The 13,044-nt window shown below is 48.8% G+C and overlaps 1 protein-coding gene and 1 long non-coding RNA gene across 5 annotated transcripts in view; both read right to left on the bottom strand.

Moving 5' to 3' along the window:
* The window catches only part of MYT1 (myelin transcription factor 1), a 64,365-nt gene extending 63,719 nt beyond the window's left edge, over window positions 1-646 (bottom strand). For 2 of the 4 annotated variants that reach the window (XM_050313523.1, XM_050313529.1), the window contains exon 1: window positions 541-643. In XM_050313523.1, the coding sequence (XP_050169480.1) occupies window positions 541-565 (25 nt within the window). In that variant the 5' untranslated portion in view covers window positions 566-643. Of the gene's footprint in view, window positions 1-540 lie in introns of all 4 variants that reach the window. The other 2 variants (XM_050313525.1, XM_050313524.1) reach the window with 2 other exon arrangements.
* A 1,548-nt stretch (window positions 647-2,194) lies between these two features.
* LOC126639308 (uncharacterized) lies at window positions 2,195-9,362 on the bottom strand. The gene is made up of 3 exons (XR_007628774.1): window positions 9,337-9,362; window positions 3,303-3,491; window positions 2,195-2,410 (listed from the first exon to the last, which is right to left on the bottom strand). It is a non-coding gene; the product is annotated as an uncharacterized LOC126639308 (long non-coding RNA).
* Between the last annotated feature and the right edge of the window lie 3,682 nt (window positions 9,363-13,044).

The following is a 13,044-nucleotide window of genomic DNA, read 5'->3' as shown; positions in this document are numbered from 1 at the left end:
CAAAGCCAAATCAAACCATCACCCCCTTCCCCAGCAGAACTGTGACCAGAAGCTGCAGAAAACAGGATTTTCTCCTCACCACCCTCCCCTTCGCTCCTCGTCCTTTGTAATTAGGTGAAACCCGCGGCAGCGGGGACAAAGCTCCGCCGGTGCCTCGGAGCAGCAGCACCGGGGGCCTCGCACCCCCCGCAACCTGGAACCTTTCGCAGCCGAGCCCGGAGCAAAGCGAGGAGGGGCGGGGGTGAGACCCGGACCCCGCTTGCTGAACGCAAACACGGGAAAACTCCGCTCCGAAACACGCTCGGAAACCCCTTTCTGCCACGGCACTGGGGAGGAAAATATAAAACTAGGAGAGACGGGGTAATTTGTGAGTCCGCGATCCTCCCCCCTCACGGCAACCAAGCCCCTTTGCCAAGGCGTGACTCAGGCAGAATTAAGCAGCTCAAGTGTTTCAGAGGAGAAACGCAGGAGACACAGTAAGGAACAGCCTCCCTACGCTCACACCCCACCCCTCCCATCCTCCGGCGAACGGCTACGAACCGAGGAAGGTCCCGCAGAGCTTCATCCTTGCCGGGTGGCGGTGGCTGCCTGGCCCGGGGCGGCTGGGGGAGCGGGCGCGGAGCCGCTCGGGGTTACTCCATCATCCCTGGGAAAAGTTCCCGTCCGGAGCAAAAACTTATGGGCGGTGGCGGCCAATGGGGCCGCGCCGCAAAATCCCCGCAGCGCACTCGGCGGCCAATCCGGTCCCCCCCGCCCCCGCCCCGGGGATGCGCACCCCCCCTCACTGCCCCCCCCTCCCAGCCCGGAGAGGGGGCAGATGGGGAAGGGGACCCGTCCTCGCCAGCGGGCGGGGGCTCAGCACCTCCCTCCTGCCTGTAATTAGGGAAGAGATGAAGTGATGACGTCACATCCCAGTGGAGGGGTGTGGGGGGGGGGCGAAGCATCCCCAGGGAGTCCAGCCATGGAATGGTTTGGGCTGGAAGCGACCTTAAAGACCATTTCATTCCAACCCTTTGCCAGGGGCGGGGGCACCTTCCATTAGAACAGGTTGCTCCAAGATCCATCCAACCCGGCCTTGAACACTTCCAGGGATTGGGCAGCCACAGCTTCTCTGGGCAACCTGTGCCAGGGCCTCATGACCCTCACAGGGGAGATTTCTTTCCTAATATCTAATCTAAATCTCACCTCCACTAGTTTAAAAGCATTCCCCCTTGTCCTATTGCTATCTGCCCATGTAAATCCACCTGCATTATGAAAGGGAGACCCCAAAAGACACATTATCTGTTTGTGGAGTGATAATCCCCCCCAGCTCACCCTGTGGGCAGGGACACATGGCACAGTCCTGCAGGCAGTCCCCAGGCTGGCAGGGCTCTGGGCAGTCAGCAGGGCAGTCACTGGACTCTTGCATGCCCAAGCTGGTTTAGAAATCCATGAGTCTAATGGTGGCCACGTACAGCTTGTGGGATGCTTTGGTCAAGTCCAAGGTGCACTGGGGAAGGGAAAGGGGGAATTTGTTCTAGGAGAGATCCAGAATGGAAGAGGATGTCCCCCTGCCTCAAAGGACAGATGGCAACATTGGACTGAACGGATCCCAGCTGGAGAAAACTGGATACAGGCCAGCAAGCAGTACTCTCATTGGCCTCCCAGATGGAAAAGCAAGGAAATAGTTACCAGGAAATAATAATTAATAATAATAATAATAATGATAATAATAATAATAATGATAATAATACCACTAACCAGGGATAGCACTGAACTTTGTCACCCCATTGTCTCAGAAGACAAAGTACCATCTCTAGGTTGTGTGACCCCCTACTCTCTGCTCATCAGCCCGGATTAAAAGAAGGCCAGCTCTTTCCGTGGGCCAGCCCTGGCCTGCAGGGAAGGAAAAGTGCCATTTCTGAAACTGGGAGAGAGGAGAGCTTGCCTGGAAAAATTGACTGTCAGTGTAAAAATTCATCATCCTCACCCAGGTGGGCAAATAAGTGTGTTTGCAGAAAGAGAGCAAGACTGGCCCAGTGTCAGCTTCCTTAATTTGGAAAAGGGGAAAAACCTGTGCTTGGAGGGACAGGTGGCACCAGTAATAAGAAGAATGGAACAAAGTGATATATTATATGCCTGAATATTTGAGTATTTTTTATTTTATAAACATTATGGGATAAGCAGTTAGAATACAGGTTAGAAAAGCATGCAGAAAAAAAGAGGGCAATTCACACTCTGGGGCAAGGTCCTGGGCCGAAGTCTTTGTTAAATACACCTAACTCCTTAATCCAGATTTCTTTGTAGGCAGAGAGCTGGAAGAGAGGGAGCTGAGGAACAGCTTTGCTGGGTTGGGGAAGGGTGTATGAATATTGAAGTGCACCTTTTCTTCCCCACATCCATCACGGTCTTCTGCTGGTCTCAGGGAGGTCTAAGGAAACAACCATAGCAATAATCATTGTCATTGGATTGAAGTGAAAGGCAGGAGTTTGAGTCAAATTAAAAATCTAACTGCTGAATAAGTGGGATTTTTTTTGAGATCCTTGCTCTTAGAAGGACTGGGCTAAGCCCTGCTTAGCTCAGCTGGTTCATACATCCAGCCTGGATGTGGCTCAGGAAAGGAGCTGTAGCTGGGCCCCCTAAGAGGCTACATCTGACTGCACAGCTCTCCCGGCAGAAAGGGGTGTGAGACAGCCTGTTTGGGGACTGGCACCTCTTCCCTCTTTGAATTAACAGTTCTGCCTTTGCAGAATATTCTGTGCTTTATTGTCCCTTCAATCCCCACCTTGGAAGATGAGAGGTGACATTGCGGAGGGCTCTGCGCTTGGAAAATGACTTTCAGAATTACGTTCTGGCAATTTGAAACTTCCGCTCTCTCATCTTCAGCCTCTTGGGGCTTTAATGGGAGACAGCAAAGTGCCTCTTCCTCCTCCCCTCTTTTCTTTTCCTCCCCTGTTCTCCGGCAGCTGCAGCGGCCAGGATTCAGCAAGGTCACTCAACTCCATTGCTTCCTGCATGCAGGAGATCTCAAATTAAGGGGTGTTGGGAGCAGCCTGTTGAGATGAAACAGCCTTCACTCAGCTCCAGCAAGCATGGAAACAAAACCCCTTCACAGTGGATCCAGACTGGCTCACCTTCCCTGAGCATTAGCCGGGGGAAAAGGTAAAGGCATGCAGGAGCAAAAAGCAGAGTTAAAAGAATCCCTCCTTGAGCAGGTAGCTGCTGTCTTTTATCTAGCAAAGGGAGCCCCAAAATTTTATTGGTGGCCTTGTGGCTGCAGCCACCTCATCTACTCCTTCTTGGTGTTTTCATCAGCATCTCACCTGGATCTCGTTTTCCCCAAAATTTCTGCTGCTGCCTCCCCTTTTCTCTGTTCATCAGCAAGGCAGAGTTGGCCCTGATTCCCTCCATCTCTGGGTCTTGGAGCAGAGTGCAGAGATGGGACCTCATCCCTCTGGGGTCTGAGCTTGCCAGCAGTGTGATCCTCTTCCCAGGTGCAACTGGCCTCAGTCCTGTGCAGGCATCAAAGGGAACAGAAGAGAACAGAAATGGGAATGGAGGAGAATCACAGAAACTCCACTGATACCTGGATGTTCCCTGCCAAGGGGCCTGGGAAGCCACGTGGCTCACACGGGGAAAGACCAAAGGAAATACCATCCCTTTGTAGTCTTATTTCTGGTGATGCACTGCCAGACTTGGGGGGAAGTTTATTGTTCCACGTTTACAGTTTTGCACCAGAAAAAAATTAAAATCACCGACAGATTTCTCCACGCACCCCACCACTGTCTTACCAACAGCCTGTGCCTCACTTTCCTTTTCCTAAACAGTTCTCCCCAGTCCCTGGCAGCCCTGGCTTTTCCACAAAGAAGAGGATAGTTCCAATTATCTGTTGACTGTTTTCTTCTGCCTTAAATCCCTCTTACGGCTGCGTGAGGGAAAGCCGGAGAAGCCGTATGCAGATATTGTCAAGCTCAACTTGATAGGTACTGTCAAAACTGCCAGAGTGTGGTGACAATAAACATTTTAGCTGGCTAACAATTTGCTGCAAAAAGGGTTGACCCTGAAATCAAGTTCTGCTGTAATGAACACTTTGTCTCCAAATATTTGCATTTTTGCTGACAAGGTTCACTCTCCAGGAGATTTCCTCCGCCCGTGAGCAATCTGCCTTCAGATGAGATGGAGGCTGGATGCGGTTTCCCGAGCCAGTTCCTTATCTGGCATGCAGGAAGGATGAGCACGTGCCCAAAACCAGCAGAGCCACCGTGGATGGGGGATGCCCAACCAGGGGAGCTGCTCAGCTCCAGGGTGCTGATCACCCTCACTGAGAAAGCCCTTTTCTGCCTGGTCCTACGTGGCAGTGCCGTGCTGACAGCCCAAAGCAGAAGCCAGTGGTTATCCTTGTTTAACAGATGGGGAAACTGAGGCACGTGGGGATTCCAGATCTTATTTGGGCTGTCTGTGCTGAGCAGGAAAGGGAGCAGCCAAAAAAGTGGCAGCCAGTGTAGACTGTCTGTTATCCACAGCTGCCCCAAAACAGGGACAAGGGAGGAGGAGGAGGAGGAGGCTGAAGCTGTACTGGCACTCTCACCAGCTCACTTTGGTGTTGCACCTCCGCTCCTCCAAGCACATGGAAAGTTGAGTCTGTCCACCTTCAGGAGCTGCTGCACTGAATCTTCTTCCATCTCATTCGAAGTGGCCAGTGATTTGACCAAGGTTACATGGCAGAGCTGAGAGCCAAGTATCACCTTCCTTAACTCCGAGTCCGAAAACCCAGCTGTCTCCACTGTTGAAGAGAAGATGCTCAAAGTTCCCTTGCTGCAAAGGCAGCTGCAAACACCGTGTGTTTGAGGATGGAATTTCTCAGGTAAGTCTATCTGCAGGGTTGATCACCACCTTGGTGCCCAAGTCTTTGTCCTGCTAATAATATGCAAACCACTCTGCCTAATTCCCCAGGGACAAGGTTTCCAGCATGAATGGGGTGGGGATTTACCTGCACAGTGAATCTCTGTGGAATAAGTGCCCTCCAAGGCTTACCTGACAAACTCAGCAACCTCTGTGCTCTGAAACACCCCAGGGAAAAGATGCAGAGTTTGATCCCACAACCTCCAAGATGCTGCATGCAGGAATATCCATTGGCAGCCAGTGGGTGAGTCAGTGGACTCACATATGGCCTCAGCTCTCCCACAGGAGATCTGTCCCAATGCTGGACATGGAACAGAGCAGTAGCTAGGGCAGATTGTTGCTTTCTAGCTTAGGACTTCAGCATCCCAGCTCCATTGCTACAATTAATCGTTAACACTGGACTGGGGGGAAATCCGCCAATGGGCAGGTTTTCACACAGAGGTAGATCTGGATTTCATTTCTACTCCCAGCACTGATTTTTTGAGGGTGGCTGTGGGAAAGGGTGCCCATCCAATTCCCCTCAGACACCTGGCTTCTCTATTCTAAATAAAAGGTGCTCTTACTGTGTCTATTAGCTGTGCTCACCAGGCCAGGGCTGTGATTTGCTTGAGATCCTTAAATTCCTAGACAAAGTACTCAATAAATTCTAATAAAACTTCTCACTGCTGCAGGAAACTGGGGAGGGGGGGGAGCAGACAGAAAGAATCCTTACAGGTTCACGAAAAGGACATAAAGGGAAGGAAAGCACAGCTTATTTCATTTTTATCTTCCTTTCCCCTCCCTGCTGTAATGAAAGGCAATTTCCACTAGCACAGTGTTGCCATTTTGCTGAAGAAAAAAATCATAGTTTTGGCCAGAGAGGAGTACTTTTTTTATTTTTTTTTCCCCCCCCCCCTCCACTCTATTCATGTCAGAGCTGTTGCATTTCTGGCAGTGGCAGTAGCACTGTGCCTGGGAAGGCATCTGGGCTCCCACCGTGATGCTCTCTGGCCCTGCTATCCCATGTGGTGCCTCCTCACTGGGCTCAGCATGACCACAGCCTCCCAGGGCAGATCCAGAGCAGTGCTGGAATGATGAACATCTTGGAGCATCAGCCCTGGCTGGCCAGTCACCATGGAATTTTGGGATCAAAGTACAGCAAGGTATTACAGAATTACTGGGCTGGTGTGAGGGGACAGAGTTAAATGCAGAGTTTTTAATTTTATTTTAAAATGCTGAGAAATGCGATGCCCTAGGTGAGTATGAGTTATTTTGGACAGACTGTGAACCAACCATGAGCATGGCTGTTCATACCAGTGAAAGAACTAAACAGGTGCTGCTGTGCCCAGTTGTTCCTGATCAGCCCACGAGAGCCCTGTGAGTGGTTCCCCAAAAGCAAAGTCTGTTGCAGTTGGCACATACAAACACCCACAGAGGAACATGCAGGTGTACCCACATCCTTGAAATCTTCTCCCTGTGACCCTTCTATATGTCTTTATTCTGATTTTTTTTTCCCCTCATTCTTCTTGTTACAAGGTAGTTTCTCTGCACTGGCAAACATCATTATTATCATCCTCTCATCCCTCCTGGGCTTTTCCTCTCCTGGTGGACAAACTAAGGTTACTCCTGTTTTCCTTCTCTGTTATAAACTCTGGGAGCCACTGGGAAGAAAACACCCTGGCTAAAGGCTACAAGCTGAGTTCTTCCATTCTTCATTGACCCTAAAGAGACAATTTACTCTTTTTCCTCTTCTTCATCCCTTCATTCCCTGCTCTCTGGCACAGGAAAATTACCACAGCTCCCAGACACACACCATGAGCCCCTTGCCAGCTGAGCCGTTTCACCCTGTCCTTGTTGCAAGCCGTGCTGGGAAGCCCAGGAAGCACAAGGGAGGGATAATTACCAGTCCCAGCACTGTGATGATAATTAATACTCTGCTAAAAGGAGTGCTTGTCAGGTCAGGGAGCAGAAAGAGGGATGGGAAAACAAACAGGCAAAAAATCAAACCTGACCAAAGGTTTGCTGTGAGGAAAGGCCTGGGGACAAGGGGCAGGAGTAGCTGTGGGTTGCAGATGTCCAGGGTGGTGGGGATGGTGTCTGTGCTCATCCACAGGCTGTTGGAGAGGAAAACAGGTGTTTCACCCCCATTGGTGGACTGTCAGGGAGCTTTTCCATAACACAGGACCCCCTCCTTTCATCCCTAATGGGCTGAGAGTCAGGAAAATCCTGCAGCCAGAAATACTCTATGCTAGCCTGCACCAGAGCATGTTGACTCCTCTGGAGAGGTGAGAGGGTTGGGGGAAGATGCCCCCAGATTTTGCTGGTTCAGTCACACAGGGAGGCTGAGCCTCTGGTCTTGTGGCTCCCTGGTATTTCCCACTGTAGTTCTCTAAATTTAAGACTGACTTAAATTAAACACCATTTGGGGGATATCAGAGTCCACCTTTTAATTGAGGTTGTAGAAGGAAATGTAGAAGACATATAAATAATTCAGTGATAGCAAGATGAAACCTAAACTTCATAAATCTAAACTCAATAAATCTGAGCAAGGTGAAGCATAAGAGAAAGGAGCCAGGGAAACGTGGGCTTGGTGCTTTCCCACAGGTAAGGCTTCTGGACAGCCTTGGGCAAACAGGTTTGTTCTCTCTCTTGGTCCCATCACCTGAAGGATCAGTAAAATGCCTCTGTACACACTGGGTATCATCTCCTTTGCAACAGCTGAGTTAAACCAAAAAAAAGACAACCCAGAACCATAGGAAAGGGTGAGAGAAACAAGGAAGAGCTGGCAAGGGAGAACAATATGTTTCCAGACAAGATTTAAAGAGAAATGTTATGTTAATACCAGTTTGGCGTCACACTGTCATAACACCATCAAAATGACATGCTGCCACCACTAATACGACTGTTTGGGGAATATGCAACATGAACAAAAAAGCAATTCGCTTAGAAACAAACTGGGTTGAAGTCTATACTGTAAGGAAACAGAAAAATGCTGAGATCCAAGGGAGGACCAGACAAATGCTTCGTGGTTGTTTGTGACGATGGTACAGACAGGGACTAGAACAGAGCTTGCTCCTTGTTTTCCGTGGCCTCTTAGCCTTTGCTGGGATAATCTGCTCATAGGGGAGAAACAGTTTAAGGACAGCTGTTCTGGCATTAATTAAAGTGCCCTACAGTTCTTTCCTAATAAAATCACTTTTCTTCTAAGATCTTCTTCCTCGATTTGTTTTAATACCTGTCCCTAATTAAGTCCGGTGAGAGGAATTCACTGCTTCAAATGAGTTAAAAACGGATGTTCTCAAGGCACCTGCATCTGAAGAAACTTGTTTTTGAAGTCCATGAATTAAATTAAGAGGGGACATTTTCAAGCTGATCGCTCCCTTTTGATTAGCACAAACGAGCTGCTCCACCAGCGCTGTGTTAAAAATTGTCTCACTTGCTTTTCCGGCTAATTTGGAAAGAGTTCAGCTGTTAGGGTGCTAAATAGTCACATTAAAGACTACAGAGCCACCAGTGCATTTAGGCTGAGTCCTTTAAAGAGGAGAGTCAGCATCACATCACCTGAGGATGCCCCTCTCCACGGATAGCTATGGAAACACCGCTGCCCAACAGTGCTGACAGTGACTTGTTGACCAACAAAATTCTGGCACAAGCCCCGTGTCTCAGCCATGGCAACCGGGCTGAGAGTGTGGCAGTGGCAGCTGCTACGCACAGAACAGCGCTCTTAAAAATATCACGGCTGAAACCCATTAAAGAAAACAAAAATAGAAAATATGCAGGAAAACGAGGCTGCGTGTGAAATAGATCCCGGGAAGGATGCTCGGTACATTTATAGCTATAGCCTGCCCCAAATTTTCCTGGATGCTTAACCCAATACTTCTTCTGCTACAAGCAATCCAAATGTTATTTTATTAATCTGAAAATGTCAAACTTTATGCCTTTTTTTTTTTTTTTTGGTTCCTCTTGCTAATGTGATCGAAATTGAGAGCTGTGTTGTGTCAGACTAAAACCAGAACACTGGTATCTGCTGATCTCCCAGGCTTGCCCAGACCTGGTTCACAGCACAGTTTTCCCTCTGTCCCATCCCTTTAGCTCCAGCCACCTCCACCAGCTGCAGAATTAGAGGACAGGATGCATAGGGAAAAGCTTGTTGCCTCACTCCCCCACAACACAGTGTAAATCTGATAGAAAATGGCTTAGAGACTTTCTGAGGGGCATCTTTAATGATAATTTCATACCTCTTGTCAGAATCTGCAGTAAAAGAGATCAATCAATGAGGGGTGATATGATGGGACAGAGCCCAAGCTCCTCAAAAGCCACCCCACCTCCATCTGAGCCCTGGGAGAGCTAAATCCATTCCCAGTGTCAGCCCAGCGAGGCACACAATTAAACAGGGAAGGTTTTGGGCTCTCCTGGCTTGTTACGTCAGGCCCCCACACCAGGAGCTGGACACGTTGCAACCACGAATTTACCTACTGAAGAGTGAAGAACTGCCCTGTTCCCTGTTCCACCTCTTCCTTCCCACCTGCTGGGCTTTATCTCTTAAAACCTGAAAAACAAGGCAGAAAGATTTGCTCCAAGAGCTTTGACCCATGAGCTGGTTTTCTCACGTTGCTAAAAGCTGAGCATTCCCCAAAAAAAAAAAAAAAAAAAAAAAAAAAAAAAAAAAAAAAAATAAAAAGGCCCAGCCTTTGCCATCCGGGATGAATTACCCGTGTTCCAGCAGATCTGCACAGTGGTAGGCTGGTTCCTGCTGGAGCTGGGAGTTTGCCATGCTTTCCTAGAAAAGCTCTCTGCTGCTCTCCCTGCGACATTAATTCTGCACAACAGAGAGGGAATGAAGTGAAGGTTTGAAAGCAAGCCACGAGGCAGAGAGCAATATTTAGCTTTCCTCTCCCAGAGGTCTCACCTGTGTTGGCACTGTTTTAAAGATGTTAGAGTGGGATTAAGGGGCTCAATCAGGTATTTTATTAGTTACAGGAGCCCATTTTCCTTGTTAAATAATTGAATGCATGCGCTTAAGGCAAAGGTCTAGGCTGGCTGGTGACTCCAGGCTGAGCTTTCACAGAGGATCAGCTGGAGTTGGCAGCATCAGTCTCTCTGTGAAGATATCTGGCTTTCCTTTCCTCTGGAGCAGACACTGCATTTACTGTGAACATCAGTTCCTGGGACGCTTCTGACAAGAATTTACATGAGGACATAAAAAGGTTCAAAAGTCCTTTAAAGGAAATAATATTTCTTCTGAATAAGAGCTAAACAGGAGCTAAAATTGTGTTTTCATAGGGATTTGTTTGCTTGTTTGTTGGCCAAATCTATGTCCAGGATGACAGCTCCAAGGCTTGGTTATGTTCAGGTCTTCATGAGGCACTACCCAGTCCAGGAAAAGAAAAAGCTGAGAAATGTGCAGCAAAACTGCTCCTATTAATTTTTCAACTATTCTGCAGATTTAATAAATTCAAATACCTCTGCAAATACTTTGAAGCTTATTCATCTCTGATAACACTTGGTACCTTATCATTTCTAACTGCGCTACAGAGAAAAACACATTATTATGGATTTTGTGTTAGATCCTTCAATTTATCAACCTCAGAAGATTTCCAAGCAATAGATGCTTTCTGTGTAAGTTAATATGTCACAAGCTATCTATCACCCAGGGTTTGCTGAGTCTGCATTTCTAATCAATGACTTGACACCTTGAGTTAGTGAACACTTAAAGATTATATCCGTGCTAAGTAAGTGGTGTGACCAAAGCAGTTTCAGCCTCCAGCAGGGGACACTGGGCACCTTGGTCATTGTAAGTGTCTTGCACCTGTGGTTACACTGCCCAGGGATGGGCACCACGATTTCCTCACCTGAACAAGCACCACGCTTGCGAAAATCCACGGGAGGGGACACTGAAATACCCCAGGAGTCTGCTGATGGTGGAAAGCCTCCAGTTTCCAGGATATATAATTCCATTCTGCCTCCTTCACCTCTCCCCGGGGCCGGGGCGGAGATGCCTGTCCTTGCAGGCATTCATCATGTCCCTGCCTCTGTGATGCTGCACTGGCTTCCTGGCCATCTGCCACACTGTGTCCCAGAGGCACTGCCTCTGCTGTGGGTGAATGATGACGGCAGATACGGGGTGTTATGGGCACTGGGAGGCTTCACATCACTAAATAAATGTAATGAATATATATGATTTCATTCCCCCCACCCCCGCCAGATGCATTTCTACACTTTCATTTGGTCTCGCTGATGTACTGCAGCTTCACCCTGTGTAATCCACATGAGCTCCACATGCCACAGAGTGGAGCTGGGAGACCTGTCAGGTGAAAAAGACTTTCAGGTGAAAGATTCTGGCACTGCATATGCATGGATTGGAGCTGGAATAGTCATATATTTCACTGCATGCCTGCCCTGAAAGTTATGAGGTCTGTGGCTTTCACCCTATCCCATCCCATCCCATCTGCCACCTGAATTCCTTCAGAGCACTCACACATGTGCTTGTGCAGTGTGGTGTATGTGACCTGCAGACCTGGAAAAATGAGAACAAGGCAAGTGTTTCCAGACATGACAGACTCTCAGAAGGGACAGGGATACCACTGGACAGGCACTGACTCCATCTCAGCCGAGGAAACCCCGCTTTCAGCCCATGACAGATTTACTCCTGTGACCCAGTGAGCAGAGGTCAGAGGACCCTGACAGAAAGCAAATGAGAAATGGCATCTTTCAGAAATTCCTGCAGTAGTTTCTTTCCCCTCTGGCTGCTACATCTCTCCTGCCATGCAGAGCCTTGGTGGAGGGGCCAGGCAGAGAAACCCCCTTTCCAGCCTGGGTGCCAACTGGGATGTCTCCCTTGGGCTCCTTGGAGTTTGCTCTGGGCCATCTCCTCCCTGTTACAGCCTGAAGTGCTCCTCAAACTTTACACACTGTTGGGGCAATGATTTGTAGAACCACCTGCCAGCATCTCCCATTGACCCTGCTTTGGCTCACACCACTCTTTACAGCTCTGGCAGCCTCCACACCTGTGTCCGAAATAAAACAGATCCATTAAAAGTGATTTTGGCCAGAAGCAGAGACACGGTGCAACTTTGCACACTCTTGTTTGTCTCCCTCTGTCATAGCCCCTGTCCTCTCCTGTCCCCTTCAGGGGTGCACTTGAGGACACTCATTTTAGCAAGTTGTTACCATTCCCTGTCCCAAAGTCTGGCTTGGGAGCCCTTGAACATGAGGCAGCACATGCATGGGTGCAAATCCTTGCTACAGGGCAAGGATTAAATCTTTTTCCCCCTAACCCCTCCCATTTGCTTTCTAAAATGTCACCAGTTACGAGGGGTGAACACATTTAGGTAATTCATTTTATCCACTCATGATGAGCATGGTGCACTGTGAGACAGAAAAACACAGAAAGGAATGAATTAACTGCGTTAGTTTTCTTCACTGCTTAATTGTTCCAGAGAGGCAGAGTTCTGGGGAGGGTGATGAATCATTGTTTGGGAAATATTTCTTCCAAGAAGATGATTTGAAAAAAAAAAAAAAAGAAATACATTTATAATTTATTGCAACCCCTTGCTCTGTCGGGGGGAACGGCAGCCAAAGACAGAAAGTTCCTCCCTCCCCCGTTCACCTTCCCTCGGTTCATTATCGCTATAATCTTATCTCCCGTACCCTCTCCTCACCCTTTGAATATTACATCTCCTCCTGCTTGTGTGTGGAGGTGTAGCTGCGTGCAGGGATGGAGGGGGTGGCGGGGGGAAGCCGTCGGGAAGGGAGGGGGGGAGACTGGGAAAAATCGTCACATATTTCAGGCTGGCTCTATTTAAATGAGTTTGGGATTGTGCTTCTCTGGAGCAGATGGCCCTGGAGATAATGATGCCTGAGCAGCGGAGGCTGGAGCCCCTCTCTCCTGTTGCCATGGTAGGCCACGGGTCTGAAATGGATTCTGCTTATTAAATTTGCGAGCTCTTGTGTACTCAGGATGAATGGCGTTCAGTCATAAAGAGGCCCAACCTCCTAATGTCGCTGGATAGTTTTATCTTAGAAAGCCAGGCTCTCTAACTCCGCCAGACGAGGGTCTCATTAACCTATTAACAGCAGCCGTGGAGGAGTTCAACCCACAGGGGCTTTGAGCAGGGCGAGCAGGGTGTTTCCAGGAACGTGCCAAGCCCTGGCAGGTCCTCGTGGCATCAAACCCTGGGTGAG

This window comes from Myiozetetes cayanensis, unplaced genomic scaffold (genome assembly GCF_022539395.1).
Source record: "Myiozetetes cayanensis isolate MyiCay16 unplaced genomic scaffold, myiCay2020 scf19, whole genome shotgun sequence".
NCBI classification, from domain to species: Eukaryota; Metazoa; Chordata; class Aves; order Passeriformes; family Tyrannidae; genus Myiozetetes; species Myiozetetes cayanensis.
The sequence above is the reverse complement of the archived record's forward strand: the minus strand, read 5'-3'. Positions and strand labels throughout refer to the sequence as shown.